Source organism: Barbus barbus, assembly GCF_936440315.1.
Source record: "Barbus barbus genome assembly, chromosome: 12".
Lineage (NCBI taxonomy): Eukaryota > Metazoa > Chordata > Actinopteri > Cypriniformes > Cyprinidae > Barbus > Barbus barbus.
The window spans coordinates 15,859,220-15,879,119 of NC_136740.1; the positions used below are offsets into that span (position 1 = coordinate 15,859,220).

The 19,900-nt window shown below is 35.7% G+C and overlaps 1 protein-coding gene across 1 annotated transcript in view; it reads right to left on the reverse strand.

Annotated features, from left to right (window-relative positions):
• The window catches only part of LOC306877675 (ephrin-A4-like), a gene marked incomplete at both ends in the record, with an annotated part of 51,284 nt that overhangs the window by 5,436 nt on the left and 25,948 nt on the right, over window positions 1–19,900 (reverse strand). The window contains 2 exons of the mRNA XM_079429577.1: window positions 2,268–2,336; window positions 6,963–7,258. Coding sequence (XP_079285703.1) covers window positions 2,268–2,336; window positions 6,963–7,258 — 365 coding nt within the window. The remainder of the gene's footprint in view (window positions 1–2,267; window positions 2,337–6,962; window positions 7,259–19,900) is intronic.

Here is a 19,900-nt window from a genome sequence, read left to right on the forward strand (position 1 = left end):
CATTCATTAAAGCATCTAGAACGGATAAAGTAAATGTTAGTCGGACTGGATGAAGAACCTTTTCCTCCTCAAAACAACAAAAAACTCCATCTTCCCTTATCAAATTTTGCTCCTAAAACAAACAACATCCACCTCAGATCATGATGTTTCACATACAAACATTTCAAATCAATTGCACAAGCATTTTCTGCTCCAACCACAAACTAGAGATTTCTCCCTGAAGGTTACACAACACATCTCCTTACAGGCTTCAAGAATTTGATTTCACAAGAGAAAGATTGATTTACTTTGTGGAACAAATGCAATGATTACCCACTTTTAGTAACTTAGGTATTTAAATACAGTGCTGATCTCCAGTCAAACTAGCCTGAAAGAACATAAAACATTTTCAAAGCTGAATAAGTACAAATGGTGTCATGAAAAGTTAGAGAGAGTGCGAGAGGCCAGAAGGCAGGTTTGGGGCCGGGACAGGACTTGGATATTGGGTTCGACAGCTTCTGAGTTGGTGTGTGTGTCTGTGCATGTGTGTGAAGCAGGAGGTGGAATTAGGTCGGACGGCTTACGGACTGGACTGCCATTCCCACTCTTACTGGGCGGCATTCCCTGCTGATCCCACATCAGCCAAGCTGAGCGGAAGGTCAACATAACTGCAGGGGTCTGAGAGCCTGCCTCGCTATATTAACAGTTTTTTTTTTTTAACAGTTTCAGTTTTTCTTTTTTAATAAATCTTCAAAAATGTCAACAATTCTGTGTTTTTCTGTCAATATGGGGTGCTGTGTGTACATTAATGAGGAAAAATATGATCTTAAATGATTTTAGCAAATGGCTGCAATATAACAAAGAGTGAACAATTTAAGGGGGTCTGAATACTTTCCGTACCCACTGTATACACACACATACACACACTTTAAATATATAAAAAATTCACTTGACTATACAGACTGTATTTTTCTACAGTATATTTATCATCTACTGAAAATATACATACAAAATCCAGTTTCAAAGCAAATGTATTTTTCATTATGTTTACTGTAAATCAAATTAATAACAATAATAAGTTTGTTTGTGTACATTGTATATGCATACATTATATTAAAAACTGATTTTGGTTCTATATTATTTATCTACAAAAATACATACAATACAAATTTGCATTTCAAAACAAATATATATTTCATTATGTTTATTGTAATTATAATGATTATTATCATTATTATTAATAATAATAATAATAAATTTATTTTTTATATACATTGAATATACATACATTATTCGTATATAAATTTGATTGTTGCTATATTATTTATCTACAAAAATACATAATACAAATTTGAATGTCAAAACAACCATTTTTATTGAAATGTTTAAATTCTAATAATAATAATAATAATAATAATAATAATAATAATAATAATAATACTGTAATTATTATTATTTATGTTGTTTTTATTAGTTTTATATACATTGTATATACATCTATTATTTGTATATACATTTGATTTTGTTGCTATATTATTTATCTACACAAAGTACATAAATGCAAATTCCAATTTCATAAATGCATCATTTTTATTAATGTTTATTATAATATAAATGTGTTATCACATATATTAATATTACATTTTGATTATATAATATAGATATATATTGATATGTAATTATATTAGTAGTAGAAGTAGTAGACGTAGTCGTCGTAATCAACAGAAAGGTTGGTAAAATTGGATTCTGTTGCTATATTATTTATTTACAAAAAAAAAATACTAATTTAAAAAATGCTTTAAGTGTGTCATTGTTGATTGTGTGTTTATTATATACCAATAAAATGTAAAAATCCTCATTTGAAAATAAGTGTGTGGTTTTCCATGTACAGCAATATAAGGCGGATTTTTAGCCCAAAACAAGTATGCGGCTTTCTTTACCATTTATTTTGCTATTTTAATCTGCATTTTATCCACTGAGTCAGAAAACAAACAAAAAGAGAAGAAAAGAATAAAAAATAGAATGATGAACCAGAGAAAGGGTAAATGCATTAGCAGAATAGGGGAAATGGGAAGATGAGGACAAATGAAGGTAGGCAGGGAGGAGGGAAAGCGAGCGAGCGGTTGCGTGCAAAGAGAGGGGCATGTCTGATTGCGTGAGAGGGTGTGTGTGTGTGTGTGTGTGTGTGTGTGTGTGTGTGGGGGGGGGGGGGGGGGTGACATGCTTTCTTTCCCCAAGGAAATAGTGTGGACAAAAAAAAACCTAGATGAAGAGAGGACTGTACTTACTCGGTGGACAACACACAGTGACTCGTAGTTTCATACATGGGAGGGGGGGTCCGTCGTCTGTGTATAGTGCTGGAAGGAAAGAGAGAAAGAGAGAGGGTAAAACAGGAGACTGATGTCTTTGACACTGGGAAAGAGGAATCTAAATTTGCTGCCACCAAATCGATGCTTTAGACTGCTCACACAAAACACAAATACACACATAACCCAGGGCCATAAAAAGACTGCTTGACTCCGATGGAATGGCTAATCCATTAGCGCTAGCACGAGCTGTAACGGGCTCGTTAATGCTGAGCTCGGCACGACCGACTGCGAGCCGTTCCACAAATGATGGACACTCTGATGCAGTCAGATGGGCTCTGCGTAGACATTCACACTTCATAAACTTACATGATTACACCGTTACAACATTATTTACACACTTGGAGGTCATATATGCTTTCAGCTCATCTCCAAGTGTGATCCAAGCATGACTGCATATATTCGTTCTGAACAAAATTCCACAACACAGTTGCATTAAAATGCTCAAAACACAGTTTCCTCAGTGGGAATAAAAATAATTAAACGTGCTCCGATTATGAAACATTCAGGATATTGACGATAATGTGTATGTATTTTACATTACACTACTCTTCTGCTTTGTTCTTTACTGCAAATTAAAGGTTGTGTGAGTGTTTAAGCCCTTTAGGAAGTCAGTTGATAGTATATAAGGCTATACTGAAACTGCAGCTGTTCATTTAAAGTTGTTCAACTGCAGTCAAAAGCAGCTTTTTGAAAAAGTAGTTCAAAATGCATCAAGCAGACCGACACTGAAACTGAAAAAAGGCCTCAAAGTTGAATGATTGAATTTTGAGTAATTTTATGTCAATTTTCACACAAAGTTTTTATTGAAAGTTGAGCTCAACCTGTCTGACAGATTATAAGAGACCCAATTTCAGCCATAACACAATTTTGACAAAATGTGTAGTTACTGCATTTGCTGTATCTAATTATATGCAAGATAGTGTTATTTAACTTCTTTTCTCAAACTATATTCATCAGACACAAATATTCAGGAAAATATTCAAATATTAGGGTGAAAGCACAACACTGCATTTTACACTTAATTAATATCACCAATAACTCCACAATAACTCTAAAACATAATAATAAACAGCCCCATTTAATTAAATACTCTTGTATATTAGTTTGTAAAATTCATAATATAGAATAACATTGTGTTAACTAAAAAAAAAAAAATTTAAAAAAAGAAAATTACTTCCCACTGGTAAAAAAATAAAAAGCGTGAAATATATAATGCATGAAATATATAAAGGCACAAACCAAAATGGTTGCATATCAGACCCCATGAGACGACCATCTCCATGTCAAATAAAACTCCTTTTAATAGGCTACTGATGAGTTATCTCATGAGTGCACACCATTTTAATGTATTTTGCAAAGAAATTCATTAATTTCTACATTAAGGAAGAAAAAAATCCTCAGTGCACCTTTAAATTGATGTCTCGTTCTGCTAGAGCCTGCTGCTGGTGTTTTGAGCATGCTACGTTAACATCAAGGCCAGGGTAAGTCTGACGTTACAAATGTAGATACAGACAGAATTCATGTATATGAATACGTATACACACACACACACACCCTGCAACATAGCACGTGCTCTATAACGCTGTGTGTTTACACACATTCATACCTCATTAGCATCAGGCCATGTTATGAGCGCTGTAAAACTATAATGAATCTCTTCCCAGAATCTGAGCAGCAAGTCTGAGGTAGACATGCTTAAATTCAGGCTTGAGTGGGTCTGCTGTTTTAAAGAGCGTCTCTGGCTCCACATTTAATCATAACCATAAATCTATAACAGCCATTTCAGTACTACACACCACAGCAGCGGCCATTTTCATCTAGTAGAGAGGCTTTTAACTGAACGTCTAACAACCGCAGATACATCCATTTAGTATGTGCAGTAATTTCACATTGATGATAATGAGAACGCTGACTCCAGCGTGGCCCTGTGTGTGTGTGTGTGTGTGTGTGTGGTTATGTGTGGGCGGTGTGTGTTTTGGTTTTCTGAACCCAATAGGCAATCGACCATAACTTTTGGGTTATTTTTGGTCATTAGAGTGAAGCCTGAGACCACTAGTAAAACTGTAAAACTACTTTTTCCTTATTGAATGAATTTTTCTTTTAAAATTATATAGCCAGCAATTTAAGTGGGAAGTTTAATTGAAAAATGGACATAAATTTGTCTTGGTATTTGATATGGGGGTCAATGGCATACTGTGCACATGATAAAAACACAAGAAAAAATCTTGTAGAAATCTAGTTTCAAATGTGCCATGTTTTTAGAAAGTGTACTCTTTGTGTTCATGTTTGTTTCATGCGGTTTTGAAATTCTTTTAAATACCGTTTTCAAGAAAAGTTTAAATTGAATTGCTTTCAAACATGTTGTGTGCTTTAACAATCAAGGAAAAAGTAAAGATATTTTTTTCTTTAGACAATAATCTCTCCAAATATTTTTAAAAGTAGTATCATGAATTAATAATTCATAAATATTATTACATTTCTGGGGATGCACCACATGACATTTCACAACTTGTACTAAACCAACATGTCATAAAAAGTCATAAGATTTCCTGATTTCTTCTGCATGTTGATTGCACCATGACTTTAATTTGGAAAGTTTTTAAAATATTAACAAGCAGTTTTGCCATTTTGTACATTTTTAGTATATTTTTCTTTTCTTTTTTTCTACATGTTGGATGCAATATGACTTAACTTTGGAAGGCAACATTTTTAATAATTACAATTTTATTTTAACTATTATTTTCTAAGAAATATATATAAAAAACATTTATTTAATCTTAATACAAAGTAAACATGCTCATTCTAGAAGTGCATCCAGTCAATGTATGAATTTTATGCACATTTTTAGTTTAACTTTTAATCCCTCTCTGTTGATTTAATTACAGTTACACTGAAGCTACTGAACTCCACAAGTTTGTGCAAAATTTGATCCATGTTGTTAATCTAAAAGGAAACAAGCCAGTGGGAGAAACACTTACAGGTGCTTCCTGTATTAATTTGTCTTGAAAGCACAACTCTTTAGTAGTTATCTCTTCCATTTCATCCTCAAATGCTCTTGTACGTACGTACGTACACACACACACACAGATTTAAACTACAACTTGAATTTAGATCGGACACACTGATCCCTTGTTTTCAGCTACAGGATTGAGTTTAAACAATTAAAAAGACAGACACATTGTTACGCTTTCTTTGAAGTGAACAATAGAAAAACACACACAGAGTATTAGGGTAGGGGTGGGATCGTGAAGTTTGACACAATGGCTCTGTGCTGTGTATACACACTCATGCCTGAACAATGCTCTATTGTCCAGGTCAGCACTGCTGTAATTTATGTAAAGATACTTTCCCCCCTTTCTGTCTCTTCCTCTTTTTCCCACCCTCTCTCTGGTCTTTGTTGTCTCACTCTCTCTTTCAAGGAGACTCTTTCCTCTTCTTCTACTCTCTTCCTTTCGACCATCATTCTTCATCCTCGAAGACTTCATCCTTTAAAAAGCAACAGTTAAAAAACTAAATCTAATTGTTATTATAGTATGTTTGATTAACTTTAATCTAACATAAAAATTAATTTAGCATTAAAATATTAAAAGCAGCTAGTTTAAAACATAAAATGTCTGTATCCCTACAGTGTGATTTTGGTCTTGACCTTGCGAACTGTATACAAAAATCACAACCGTACAACATCATAATTTTGACTTAATTTATATTCAATTACCTATCATAAGAACTATTTTTATTACTATTTTTTAAATTAAACTGTTTAAATACTATTTTTAACCCTAATATTTATCCCTAATATTTTGTATTTTGTGCCCAACCATGTGCATTACAAAGGGCATAACACTACTAACAATTGCAACAGTGTAGCAACACTTGCAATTCTCACCTCAACAGCCCATCAATTTTGTTTGACTTCCTGAGGTTAATATCAACATTTTCTAAAGGTTTCACTGACCAAAAAAAAAAAAAAAAAAAAAAAAAGTATATGTACACACACATATACATATATATATACACATATATATATATATACACATATACACACACACACACACACACACACACACACATACATACACATATATATATATACACATATACATATATATTTTTATTTTTTTTTTATTCCAAAATAAATGTTAATGAAAAATGCCTTGTCCGCTTTTCTAACACAGAGAGAGAGAGAGAGCGATAGTAGAAATGAGGAGGGAACTGAAAAGCTTTGGCCTGAAACCAAATCTGTAAAAACAGGAAAACTGTCATGTAATTTTATGGCCACAGACCATCTTTCCTTCCTTTCTGGAGCCGAGAGGATGAGGGCGGAGCCAAAAGCAAGAAAAGGAGCATTTTCATGTATACTCTCATGAATATTCATAAAAAAAAAAGATAAGACAATAACACAAGCAGATAAACACAAAAGCACAGTCCAGCTCCTGCTCACCAGTGCAGTAACTAAATCAAAGTTGCTGTGCCAGAATATGTTTTCATAACAATACATACCATACTACATGACATAGGCTGTATCATATTTAGTGCAAATGTATCTGTTCAAGGTTAAGCCATCACCCTGATCAAAGTTTTTGTGTATGTTCTCCCACACCGCAGCTTACTTACAGCTATAGTAGTAATGGTGTCCGGGCAGGAATTCAAAGCCCAGGGAGAAGGGTGTGAAGCGCTGGATCTTTTCAGAGAATCTGACAGGGCCATAGGGAGCAGACGGCTGGTTACACTCCCATCTCTTAATTGCCTCTTTAGTCTCCACGCAGCCCCTGAACTGGCCCTCAGCCACCAGGTAGAGAGCCAGAGTCTCCACAGGACCGCTCGACGGGTGGTCGTCAGGATAGTGTGGACACAGTATATCCAGATAATCACTCAGATTGACCTGGACAGAGTAATCATCTCCTGTTAACCTGAGAGCAAGAGAGGGAGAGAGAGAAAGAGTGGTATATTAGAGGGTGTATTTCTATCATCAGAGAAATTCATGGCCACAATCATTAAAAATGGCATTTTTCCAAGTCCACAGAACAGATTTCAGATGCGTCAGCAAGATCTGCACTGAATCACACTCGTGTCGACACTCACTTGGCCGCTCCGTGGAATATTATTAAGAGTTAGTGATCAGTCACACAGTCACTGCTGGGAAACAAATGCTTCAACACGTCAGAGAATTCATTATACCTGATGATACGGATAGAAGGATGCAGCGACAATATGTAACTGTAAAATAAAGATTAAAGTTAGGCAAGCTACGTAAATTAAGCTAGTTTTAGGTTAGGCTACTCAAGTGCACAGTAATGCTGAAAGGAAAGAAAAACCCATGAGGATTTCAGTAAGGTCAAAAGATTCACACAGCAACCGATACGGACCATGGCTCTCAATAACAGCTTCATGCTAATTAGTGAGACTTTCATTCTTCGCTTGCCACACACACAGAGTCAAAAGTCAAGTTGCACTAATAGGGGAAGAATTAGCATAGAATGGCCCTTAGTGGCTTGGTAAATAAATTCACGTTCCCATTTGTTTACACACTGTTGACTTTAAAAGGAAGTGTGTACAAGACACCATCGATAAAAAGAAAAGGAGAAGAAAGAACAACAGAGCAAAATATAAAAATTTATAAAAGAAAACAAAAAGAAAGAAAGCAGATTGAGAGAAAGACAGAAAATGAAAGAAAAAAGACAAAAGGAAAAGTGAGAAAGATAGCAAGACCGAAGAAACGAAAGAAAACGAAAGAAAGAAAGCAAGAAAATTAACAAAAATAATAAACAAAAGAAAATATGAAAGGATGAACAAAAATAATGAGAAAGATATGGAGAAAAAAGAAAAAGAAAGAAAGAAAGAAAGAAAGAAAGAAAGAAAGAAAGAAAGAAAGAAAGAAAGAAAGAAAGAAAGAAAGAGAACAAAAATAAACAAAAGAAAATATGAAAGGATGAACAAAAATAATGAGAGAAATGTATGGAGAAAAAAGAAAGAAAGAAAGATGGACAAAACGATGGACAGAAAGACAGACAGAAAAGGAAAGAAAGAAAGAAAAGGACTAGACAAACAGACAAAGAAAAAAGAATGGAAAAAATAAAAAGTTTGCAGCTCAAGTTCACAAGTAGTTAAGAAGTACAGATCAACTGCAGACTGTGGAAAAACAGGTGAGAAGCAGAGCAACGGAGCAGCAGAGACGAAGCGAGACAGGAAGAGAGGTGAGGACTGAGAGAGAGAAGGGTTAGAGAGTGGAGAGACAGACACATGGAGGGAGGTAAAGAAAGGGTTCTATTTTAATTAGTGGCCCTAGAGAGAGTTTGGTGGGAGACAGCAAGAAGACAAGATGGATTTTAATTGGTCTTTCTTCTCTATGAACGAGCTTGTGCGCCAGAGAAGGAACGCGAGCGAGGGATGAGAGGAGGCCACGGAGGAGAAGAAGAAAAGACAGGATATGAGTGCGAGGCGGCAGGTCTTTTGTGAAGAAGCGACAGAGCGAAGGAGGCAGAGGAAGTCTGAGAAGGAAAGAAGGGAGAAAGGGAGCGCAGACGGGCAGAAGAATGAGTAGGGGGTTATCCAGAGTTAAGTGGGTGGACAGAGAGACGACGGAAAAAGGCTAATGAAAGACTCCAGACCAGAGAGAGAAAGAGCAAGGGACCCAAACAGATGGAGTGCAGTGGGAGAAACAGACAAAGTTAGAGAGTAAGCTAGGTATCTGACCCACCGTCTATGACCTAGTTAAGAAATTGCCTCAATACCTGTGGTGCAAACTCGTTACAGAAACCAGAAAATACAAGATGTGGTCTGGCTGAGGTCATCTTTCCATATTAAACCATCAACAATGACTGGAGATGAAGATAAAGATCATCTCTTCATCAAACTATCATGTCATAGTCCATCCAAGATCTGACAGCAAATGTCATATTTACAAATACTGCAAGCTTGGCCAGTGATGAGACATCCATAAGTTGCTAATTAGCTGTCAAGCAAATGTAATTTTCATCAATCAGGCCCATTTGAAGGGACAATCATCTCATGTCGTGAGCGTTTATGGTGTCACAGCTGAATGAATGAATAAATGGAGTTTGTTTGACCTTTTCTCTTGTTTTTCACAGGATAATGCATTTAGAAATTAATCCGAGGATCAGTTTTCATGTTTCATTGCATTAGAGATTGGTACTGGATATTATTTATTGGTTAAGGAATAAAGAGCCATTCATACAAAGGATGGTAAATTTAACTATGGAAGTTTTAATAATCTTTCTAATTCTATTAGAATACTGAAATCCATACCACATCTATAATGACAATGATGTTTGGTTGGAATCACTTTCAGAACAATGTTTTCCAGCAGATGAACGATAAAGTGGAAGTCAATGGAGACCAGCAACATCATCTTTTGTGTTCAGCAGAAGAGAGAAATTCATACACGTTTGGAACAACTTGAGGGTGAGTACATTTTTTGGTGAAATCTCTTTAAAGAGAATTTTGGCTTTATAAATAGTCTAACTGATAGCTTTTAGATGGAAAAGCTACCCATAACTCCTGGTCTAGGATCTGTCTTCTTCATAATAATAGCATAATGAAATCGATTTGGCAAACAATCCAGTGTATCTTTTGCTTTGGAAAGCGTCAAAGGATTTTACAATGCATTTTCGCAGAGGGGAGCAAAGTAATCAATCACAGACATGTTTGTTGATTTCTACAATGCAATGGCCAATCAGAGGTGTTTAGGTTGGAATCCATGCACTCACCGCTTTTTGTCCAGCGCAGAGTTCTATCATGCTCATAAATGTATTTAAAAAAAAATAAAATAAAAAAAAAAAAGTTTCATTGTGTGGTCACTTTCATTGGTTAACACGAAACTTTGTAAGATCGTGATGAATGAGTGACAGTTTTTAATAAATTTAAAGGGAGCGCTCTTTGCATGCTGTATACAATAATATATTCAGAATTTAAATAAAACTTCTGTTTTTCATGCTTGACAAGCGACCATGTACGACACAGATAATCATTTCAGAAGCACAGAGTGATGTGATTCTGCAACCAAGCCTGGTCCAAACGCAGAATTTAGTTAAGGAAACGGTTATTAATTATTTGTATTTGCTGCCATGCCAAATTATGCACCTGCTTGCTTTTGTTTAATTTAAGTGTTTTTGTGAACGTAGATGCTTTAATAACAAATCATTTTAACATTTTACAATAAGGTTCCAATTATAGTTAATGTTAGTTAATGTATTATAGTGTAAGTGAATTATTGTAAAGTGTTACTCAAATAATGGATTTTGAGCCCCCTACACCCCCCCAAGTCGTGCGTCCTGGCGCCGGGACTGTTGTAGACTAACGCATTAGAGTATAAAATAAAATGGGTAAGTGTGAGATAAAGATTTAAATAAAGTCACAGATGAAGTCACAACTGCAAGATATAAAGTTACAGTGGTGAGATTAAAAACCACATTGAGATTGCAATTAGAACTGTTGGATGTTGTTGCATTTGTGTTCTAGAAAGTTTCTTCAGTGGTGGAATCTTACTGTCACAGGTTATCTGTGTTTTTGAGTTTATGCTGCCTTCATGTGCTATCGGAAATTTTTCTATATACCACTTCTGAAGTTATAATTATGAGTCTGTTGCATTCAAGTGCTTTGTTATTAAATCACAGAGTATGGCCCATGAGTTAATTCTTCTTGGGGAAGCCTTAAAGTCAAAATGTATAAAAGATATTTAGTCAATATTCAAAAGATTTAAAATAAAAATGTAGCATCCAATCAGTTGGTAACCACATAAACATTCACTGCATCTAGATATTCCAAAATGGCCCACAACAACTCGGAGACTTGAAGTTTCCCAGATGTAAATATGAAATGACATGAACACCCTCTTCAATTTCCAACTAGGCAACTCATATTTATGATAATTCGGATAGCATGTGAAGGCAGCGGTTTATTTGTCAAGAAATGTTTCTTGAGCACCAAATCAGCGTATTAGAATGATTTCTGAAGGATCAATGATGCTGAAAATTCAGCATTGCATCACAGGAATAAATTGCATTTTAAAATATATTAAAATAAAATAAAGGTGTTTTCTTTTTTAATATTTCACTGTATTTTTGATCAAATATTTTTTGGCATTTTGACTTCAAAATCATAAATCTTATCAACCCTAAACATTTGAACAGTAGTGTAAATTAAGAAATTATAAAATTTGAATAAGAATGTAAAATTAATTGAACATTTTTATTATTTAGTGTTCAGTAAGTTTGAACCACAAAGTGTAACCACACAAATGCCAAAACCAATTCCAACCAACAAAAAGACTGTTTTCAAATCGTGGGGTAATGCATCCAAATTACTAATATACATAAGTTATTACGATGAAGTCGCTGTAAAACCACAGCCTGCCCGCAGAATTGAACGCTTAGATGGTTAAACCTTCTGGAAAAAAAAAAAGGTTAGCAAGACTAAATAGTGTAATTACAGCATTGGTGTAAATGTGAGTACTGGAGCTGAACTTTGACAGTGTCAGACAACATTATACTCTAGTTATAGTATTCAAACTGCTATAATTCACAGACGCTAGTAATTACATGTAGCTCAGCTTCCAATCTTAGCACACATCTCTTTGACGGTGCAGCAGAGATGAAAGTGCAATAAACAAGCGAAGGGAAATGTGTTTATGGCTCCCTCTCCTCCTCCACACAGTGACTCAAGAGATGACACAACCGGCGAGCTGATCAATAGCTGTGACAGAGTATTGGTGATCAATCTCCATGACAGGCCAAATCGATCAGAAGTCAGTCAAACGTAACTCAGACACGGCCTTATGATCAATTTTGTGCTATGTTCAACACCCTCGAGCTGCATAACACATCTCAATTAGCACACCCACATACTTGCAAATACATGTACACAAGTAAATAAAGCTTTAATAAACTGCCAACTAAAATTAAGCATGTAGAACGACTTCCCTACACACATTACTAAAAACCAGCAAATGGACTCGTAGATCTACATATTACTTTACAGAGGGTTACTGAGAGTAAAAAGGTGAGGGAGCAAGAGGGGAAAAGAAGCTGTAAGGGACAAGAGACAAAGCAATCAGCAGATAGAGGTTAAAGTGTCAGGCTCTGTCAGGTAGTCTGAAAAATGAAAATGCCCTGATTAACAGAGAAAGAGTGGGGGGAGGATCTGTAAACTATGTGGTAATCACGGTCATATTCAGCACACTGATAATACGGCTGCTTCCCTCGAACGGAGATCCGCCGTGGACTTGGGCTTGACACACTTCAATGGATGCATGAATAATAATGAAAAATAGCACTCGGTTTACTGAAGAAGAATAGATATTTAACAGATTCATGCACTATAGAGGCTGTCAATTTAATGTGTTAATTTTGTGTGATTAATGACAATTTAAAATAATCCAACAATCAAAAAAAATGGAAGATATGGGAAAGATGAAATATAGAAATGGATCCTGTGTAAACAGGTCCACGTCTACCTCAGACAGACTGATAAAGATTAGAAAATGGTTTGCTTATGGACTGTAGACCACGTTGGGGTTATGTTGAATGAATGAATGGAGTGAATGAGTGAGTGGAACAATTAAAAATTCAAATCTAAATAAGATACAAATAAAAGCACAAATAACAATAATTATAAAAATATACAGAAATAATATAATTTAATGAATTTGAATAAAAAGATTAAAATAAATAGATAAAAGCTCATTTGTAATCTATTCCATGTTTTCCTCTGCAACTATAATGTACTGATATAATCGATATAACCAAAATATATCATGAGTCATTTTATTTCACGGTATCGATATATATCACAATATAGTTATTTTTGCTTTAAATAAGGTCTTTATGTTATCAACATTTTTATACCATAGAAATTTCATAATTCTTCACTATGTAAATTAAATGTATATTTATTCTTAAGTTATAAAAGTGATTTAGTCAAAAGCAGTAAGAGATTCTCTCTTTTGTTGTTTAAGTAACATGAATATTAGACTGCTGTCACTTTAAGAGCTGCCCAGATCCAATACACTGTTGCACGTTTTCTTTCTCAGCTGTTTGCTTTCACTTAAGACCTAAATTACTGTGTTTATGAGGATACTTGCATTTTGACATACAAGTGTGTGTATTTAACTGTTCAAGGCCTATAAAGCAGCAAAATAACTCCATTTAATACGCTCGCGCTCTGGGAGCACCGTCTTGAAGTGCGTGCCTGTCTCTCTGACGGTGCTCTGAAACAGTCTCTCAGACAGCATGCGTATATAGTCAAATGAGTTCTCTTTTGCTGCTGATTGTGCTTCAATGGACAAAAATTATTTTGTTTTTAAAATGCAATGCTTAAAAACATGTGCAAACTTCTCAGAAAATATTGATATTTGCAGGTAATTGTGATTAATTCAATTAAAGAGATCACTCAAAAACGAAAATTCTGTTATCATATATTCACCTCCATTTCTATAATCACTCTTTCTACACGAGATCATTTGAGATTAATTTTATTCTTTAATTTATTTATTTTTGTCCATACAATGGAAATCAACTGTAACCAAAACTGTCTGGCTATACCAACATTCTTAAAAAAAAAAATAAAAAAAAATCATCTTTTGTATTCCACAAAAGAAAGGCATACAGGTTTGGAATTACATGAGTGTAAGTAAATGATGACAGATCTGACATTTTTTTGGGTGAAATATTCCTTTAATTAATTAGCATATAATTTCCCCCCCCTTTTTCCACAGACCTGCTATGCATGAACAACTACTTAAAAGGCATGAGATCTAAAATTATTAAATCATTAAGTGACTTAATACAGACACAGTAGATTATCCTACAAGATCCACATAATGTCTACAACATATATTGTGTCGGATTAAATCCTGCAGTGCTAGAGCCAAACTGGAGTCATTAAACCATTACAGCAGGCGCTTCACAATTTTAATAATAGAACACATTCATAGTAAAACTAAAAAACCCTGCCTGTATGGGAGTATATGCCTGAGCACGAACATGAATGAAAATAGGGGCCGACCCTGCCAGCAGCAACTTTGATCCCTTTATAAAAGAGAATAATTAAAACACAAACAATTTCACAACCACTGCGGAGGAATACAGAGCAGCTTCGACAAGGCGCGCATACCAAGTGAGCTACGCAATCTTACTGTACGCTGCAACATAATTGCTAAATGGACCCAATAATTGATCGACAATGCCAGACTATCCACAGACACAAAATCATGCTGGGAAAGGAAGGGGGGTTGGGTCCTTGAGCTTCAGGACTGGTGAAGGTGAAAGACAGGGGTCCTGATGGACTCGGCAGTAAAGGAACCTTGTAAGAACTCTGAATTCAACCAATGAGGAAAGGGCATATTTATGTGGAGATGCCCTGAGGAGATGCCCAGAGGTGGCCAACAGTAGGGTCATTTGAGGAGCTTTGATAAGAGATTGGAAAAAATACATGAAGACAAGGACTTAGAAAGTTTTGAGAAGATATGTTGAGAGAAGGAGAGAAAGTTGTAATGTTATTGCAAAAATGGAGGAATTGGTTGAGAGGTTAAGACTCAAGGTGGGCTGGTGTGTTCAGCCAAGCCGAACTCTTCCAAGGAGGACACCAGCATGGGAACAAGGGATGCAGAGCAACCCCCCCCCCCCCCCCCCCCCCCCCAAAAAAAAAAAAAAAACCGATTAGAGTCCTTGGCAACAGGCGAAGCATCTTAGGGGAGTTGAGGGGGCTAGAGGGTTGAGAAAGTGAGAACAAAAGAAAAAGGGAGCGTACTCATTGCCCAAAGGGGATCCAACGCTCCACTGCACTTTCAGTCAATGGTTCATCCCTCCATCACAGAGAGTAACAGGAAGATGAGCAAACGAGGTGATTTAAATCAAAAAGAGAAATATTAAAGATAATGTGGCTGGGCTCTTTAGCAGGAAATTTTAGATGTGGGCGGCGTAAACATGGTGATAATATGGGGAGATCTAATAGTTTTACTGATGTGTCCCTCTGGGAAAATATATGAAGTCTTTTATCAATTGCAATTCCTCGCATGTAGTCTATATGCTAGAATGCGAGTGTGGACTTTTCTGTGTAGGTGAAACAAAGAGGAAATTGCGTTTAAGAGTGGATGAACACAAATATGCTATTCGTGTAAAAAAAATTGTATTCAATGACGAGGCATTACAATGAGGTAGGTCGTGTCAGAGTTCCCTTAAAGTGATTGGAATTGAATCTATCCCTTGTTCTATGAGAGGTGGAAATAGACAGAAACAGCTTCTACAACGAGAGACTTTTTGGATTCAGACACTCCGGACGACTAAGTTCCCAGGAGTTAATGAAGAAATTAATTTACCATTTTTGTAATTTGCACCATTGATGTATAATTTTATTCCAATACTGTTGCATGTGTGTGTTTTTTTATTTTTATTTATTTAATTCTCTCCTTTTAATATATATATATATTTTTTTTTTTTGCACTAAGCAGCTAGTCTTGGCCACACCCACATATTAACCAGCTGTCTTTGATGATTCATTAATTAACATCAGTTTAAGAATACCTGTTTGAGTAATTGATGCGTGTCCTGAAGAAGGCTGTTTCTTTTGCCGAAACGCGTAGATCTACTTTTAACCATTTAGTAAGGATTTAAGCCCAGTACATTAAAGGCTTTTTATCTTACCACGTCAGTGCCTTGGAAGTATTTAGTCTACATAATTAGACTTTTTACCTCCACCACATCCAATGAGCACCAGTGGCTTTATAAAGACACCCGTGTAGCACTCTCTGCTTCTGGTTTTTGTAAGAGAAATATTTTATTTAGAAAAAGAGGCCTTGGTGATACAAAATGAGCTAATTTTATGTTTAAAACTTTAGCTTTAAAAACAGCAAGCCGATTTCACTCACATCTTATGATGATGCTATTGAGCGCTGAACGCAATGCTCAGTCAGAGGTGTTTAAGGTAGTCAGTGGCGCATCCATTAGCATTTAAAATCTGGTTTATACTTGATGAAAAAACTACATCGTCGCAAAGTTCGCCAAAGTGTGAGCTCAATAACTTATTATTAAGCAGAATCATGCTTTGCTTCAGATTTTGTAAGGAAAGTAAATGTTAAAAATAAATGCTATTTTGCACAAGTTTAATATAAAGGAAAATCTGTTCTATGTTTGAGTTTTTGGGGGTTACCTCATGCTGAAATGTAGAGTGTGCGGTTAAGTCGAGGATGGACTCTCTTTATACTGCTTTGTTTAAAAGTAGTTATAGTTATAGTGTCTCATTGTATTAGCACATGTTGTGCTTTGGCTTGCTAGCTAGCAGGTAACCATAAGCAATAAGAGTAAATTTTATTAAAATAAATGGTTTTAAACAAAATGGTTAAGTTTCAGATACGTAAAATAATTGAGTGGGGTTTAATTGTCTTTTAGCATATATTCTTTAATGAACTAATTAAATTTCACAGTACTAAGAACTATTGGCTTGTAAACTTAAATGAATTGAGGTGATCACTTTCATCAATTGAACGGAGTCATTAAAACTCATTGGGGTTTTACAGTGTATGCTCTAACATTGTTAAATTACTTCTTTTATACTATTTTCTGTTGGTTTAGGACAGGGATAGGCAATGTTGGTCCTGGAGTGCCGATGTCCTGCAGAATTTAGTTCTAACCCTGAAAAAAACCTTGATTAGCTTGTTCAGGTGTATTTGATTAGGGTTGGAGCTAAACTCTGCAGGATATCGGCTCTGCAGGATCGACGTTGCCTACCCCTGGTTTAGGAGTTTTTTTTATTCTCCAACCTGCCCCCCCCCATCATTATTGAAAATAGCACACGTCAAACATAAACGACTTTGAAGTGCATGCAGTCAGTACAGTCAGATGCTTTTTTAAAAAGCTGCAGTTTTCATTCAGTGCGCTTCCTGTGTTCTGCATACTTGCGAATCTTTTCATTATAACTAACAATGTTTAAACGCATTATAAAGAATAGATTCATTGCAAAGTATAGACAACTTTATATAGTTTTTTTTTTTTTTTAAGTAAATATGATTTTAAATATTCCTTTTGTATTTAGTAAAATATTAAGATATACATTTTTAGCTATACCGTCCCAGGCCTATGTTTTCCTGATCAATATCGATGGCACGCTTTCATCCAGTCGCTCCCATCTTCCTTTGGCTGCCACCCCCATTTTAACTCAGTAATATTTCATGTGACGTGCATACGACCTGTATCAAAGTCATCCTCATATTCACCATTAACCTTCAACCTTGCATGTTCTCTCTTTTGCCTTCTCTCCGCCAATCTCTCGCTCTCTTTCTCTCCCTCTCATCAGGCCACGTTAAGTCTCTGGGGTTTGACAGCCACGCTGCAGATGCAGCCCTGTTAGAGCCTGTTTGAAAGAGGACTTCAAAACCAGTGAAACATTGAAGAACTCAAAAATCATGAAACTCTGGAACGTTACAGCACTGTAGGGTTAACACAGACACCGGGGGTTGTCACAGGTCTGTTCTGACGGTCACGAACAGGAAGAAAAATGATGCCAAATACAAACTACTCTGTGATGCAATCATGCATAGAGAAAGTAACAAAATGAATATGCTTTTTGAAGGAGGGTAAAATGCTTTTTGGATGATGTCAAAGGCTGTGTGTCCAATCAAACTCTAGTAAATATTCACGTGTCACTTGTGGAAGCTACTCAAATTCTGGCAAAAGCCAAAATGGACAGGCTGTATGACATGCCCTTATTCTCTAAAAGCATGAACACAACTGCACAATAAATAAAATATGACCCAGATTACATGAATACATGGTTTGTGACAACCGCAATGAGTTTGTGCAGTGAATTATTGGCTGCCGAAAGCATGATACCATTGAAATTTAATTTCATATAATGAAAAATTTTGGTGTTGTGGTGGGTTGCCAAATTATGTCCAATAAAAATTCTGGTCCTGAAGCAAAACCAGTTGAGCACCACTGCACCATAAGATTCAAGCAAAGTCACAGATGCTCTCATGTATCCAGCAATTTAAATGTTACGATTAATCACTTATTTTTCGTGATAAACAGAGTTATAGAGTCAGAAATGCACACACTCACACATATTATACACTACCATTCCAAAGTTTGGCGTTTGTGTTTAATGTTTTTGAAAGAAGCCTTTTATAGGCACCAAAGTTGTATTTATCTGAGCAACAATACAGAAAAAACACCAATACTGTGATCTTCTAATTTAATAAAAAGTAATTTATTCCTGTAATGGCAAAGCTGAATTTTCAGCAGCCATTACTGCAGTCTTCAGTGTCACATGATCCTTCAGAAATCATTCTAATACACTGATTTGCTGCTCGAGAAACATTTCTTATTATCAGCGTTGAAAATTGTTGCTTAATATATAATAGTAAATACAGTGTTACAAAATAGTAAATACAGTGTTACAAAAACGTTTGCCGTCACATTTGATCAATTTAATGCATCCTTGCTGAATAAAAGTATTAAAGGGATAGTTCACCCAAAAAAGAAAATTCTGTCATTAATTACTCACCCTCATGTCGTTACAAACCCGTAAGACCTTCGTTCATCTTCAGAATACAAATTAAGATATTTTTGAATAAATCTGAGAGCTCTCTGACCCTCCATAGACAGACAGCAAGGGTCCTACCACCGTCCAGGTCCAGACATGTAGCAAGGACTTACATTAATCACGACGCATGCACTTGCTTCCACTTCATGTAAACAACGCATGCGCATGGTGCTGCTGCTTATGTTGAATATGCACATAACAGAAGCAAACGCATTCATCGTAATGTTCTCTCCATAATGGCGGCGCGTCGCAGGAGACTAGATGAGGAGAAGAATTGTTGAATAAAGTTGTTATTTGTGTTTTCTTTGTGCACAAAATGTATTCTCGTAGCTTCATAAAATTACGGTTGAACCACTCATGGACTATTTTGTGGATGTTCTTGGTACGTTTCTGGACCTTAAATGTGGTAGGAACTTTCCTGTTATTTGGAAGGTCAGAAAGCGCTCAGATTTAAATAAAAAATATCTTATTTTGTGTTCCAAAGATGGGTTTGGAACGGCACGAGAGCGAGTAATTAAATGACACAATTTTCATTTTTGGGTGAACTGTCCCTTTAAGTATATATAAAAAAAAAAAAAAAAATTCCAGCCTACCACATTGTTAAAATGAGAACAAATCTAAAAAGAACAGAATCTGACTGGCAAGTTTTTGTGAGCCACAGTTACTTCTCAGTAGTGAATAAATAATTTAATATTTTCAGTAATGTGATTCAACAATGAAAATTGAGCACTGTAAATGATTCGTAAACAACGTTTTTTCATAAACCAAATTATTCATGGTGCTTTTTGTCTTTTTGGATTAGTAAACACTAAATACAGAGTAGTTATGCAGAGAAAAGCGGGAAGACTTCAGGGACTCTGAGCCAGATGAAGGCAGCCACTATAACTGTCACAAATCCAAAAACACATTCAGACCGCCTCACGAAAACACCAACCCTGCCACAAATATGTCCTTCCCCTCTGCCCCCTCCTGCGATAAACCCACCTAAGCTCCAGCAT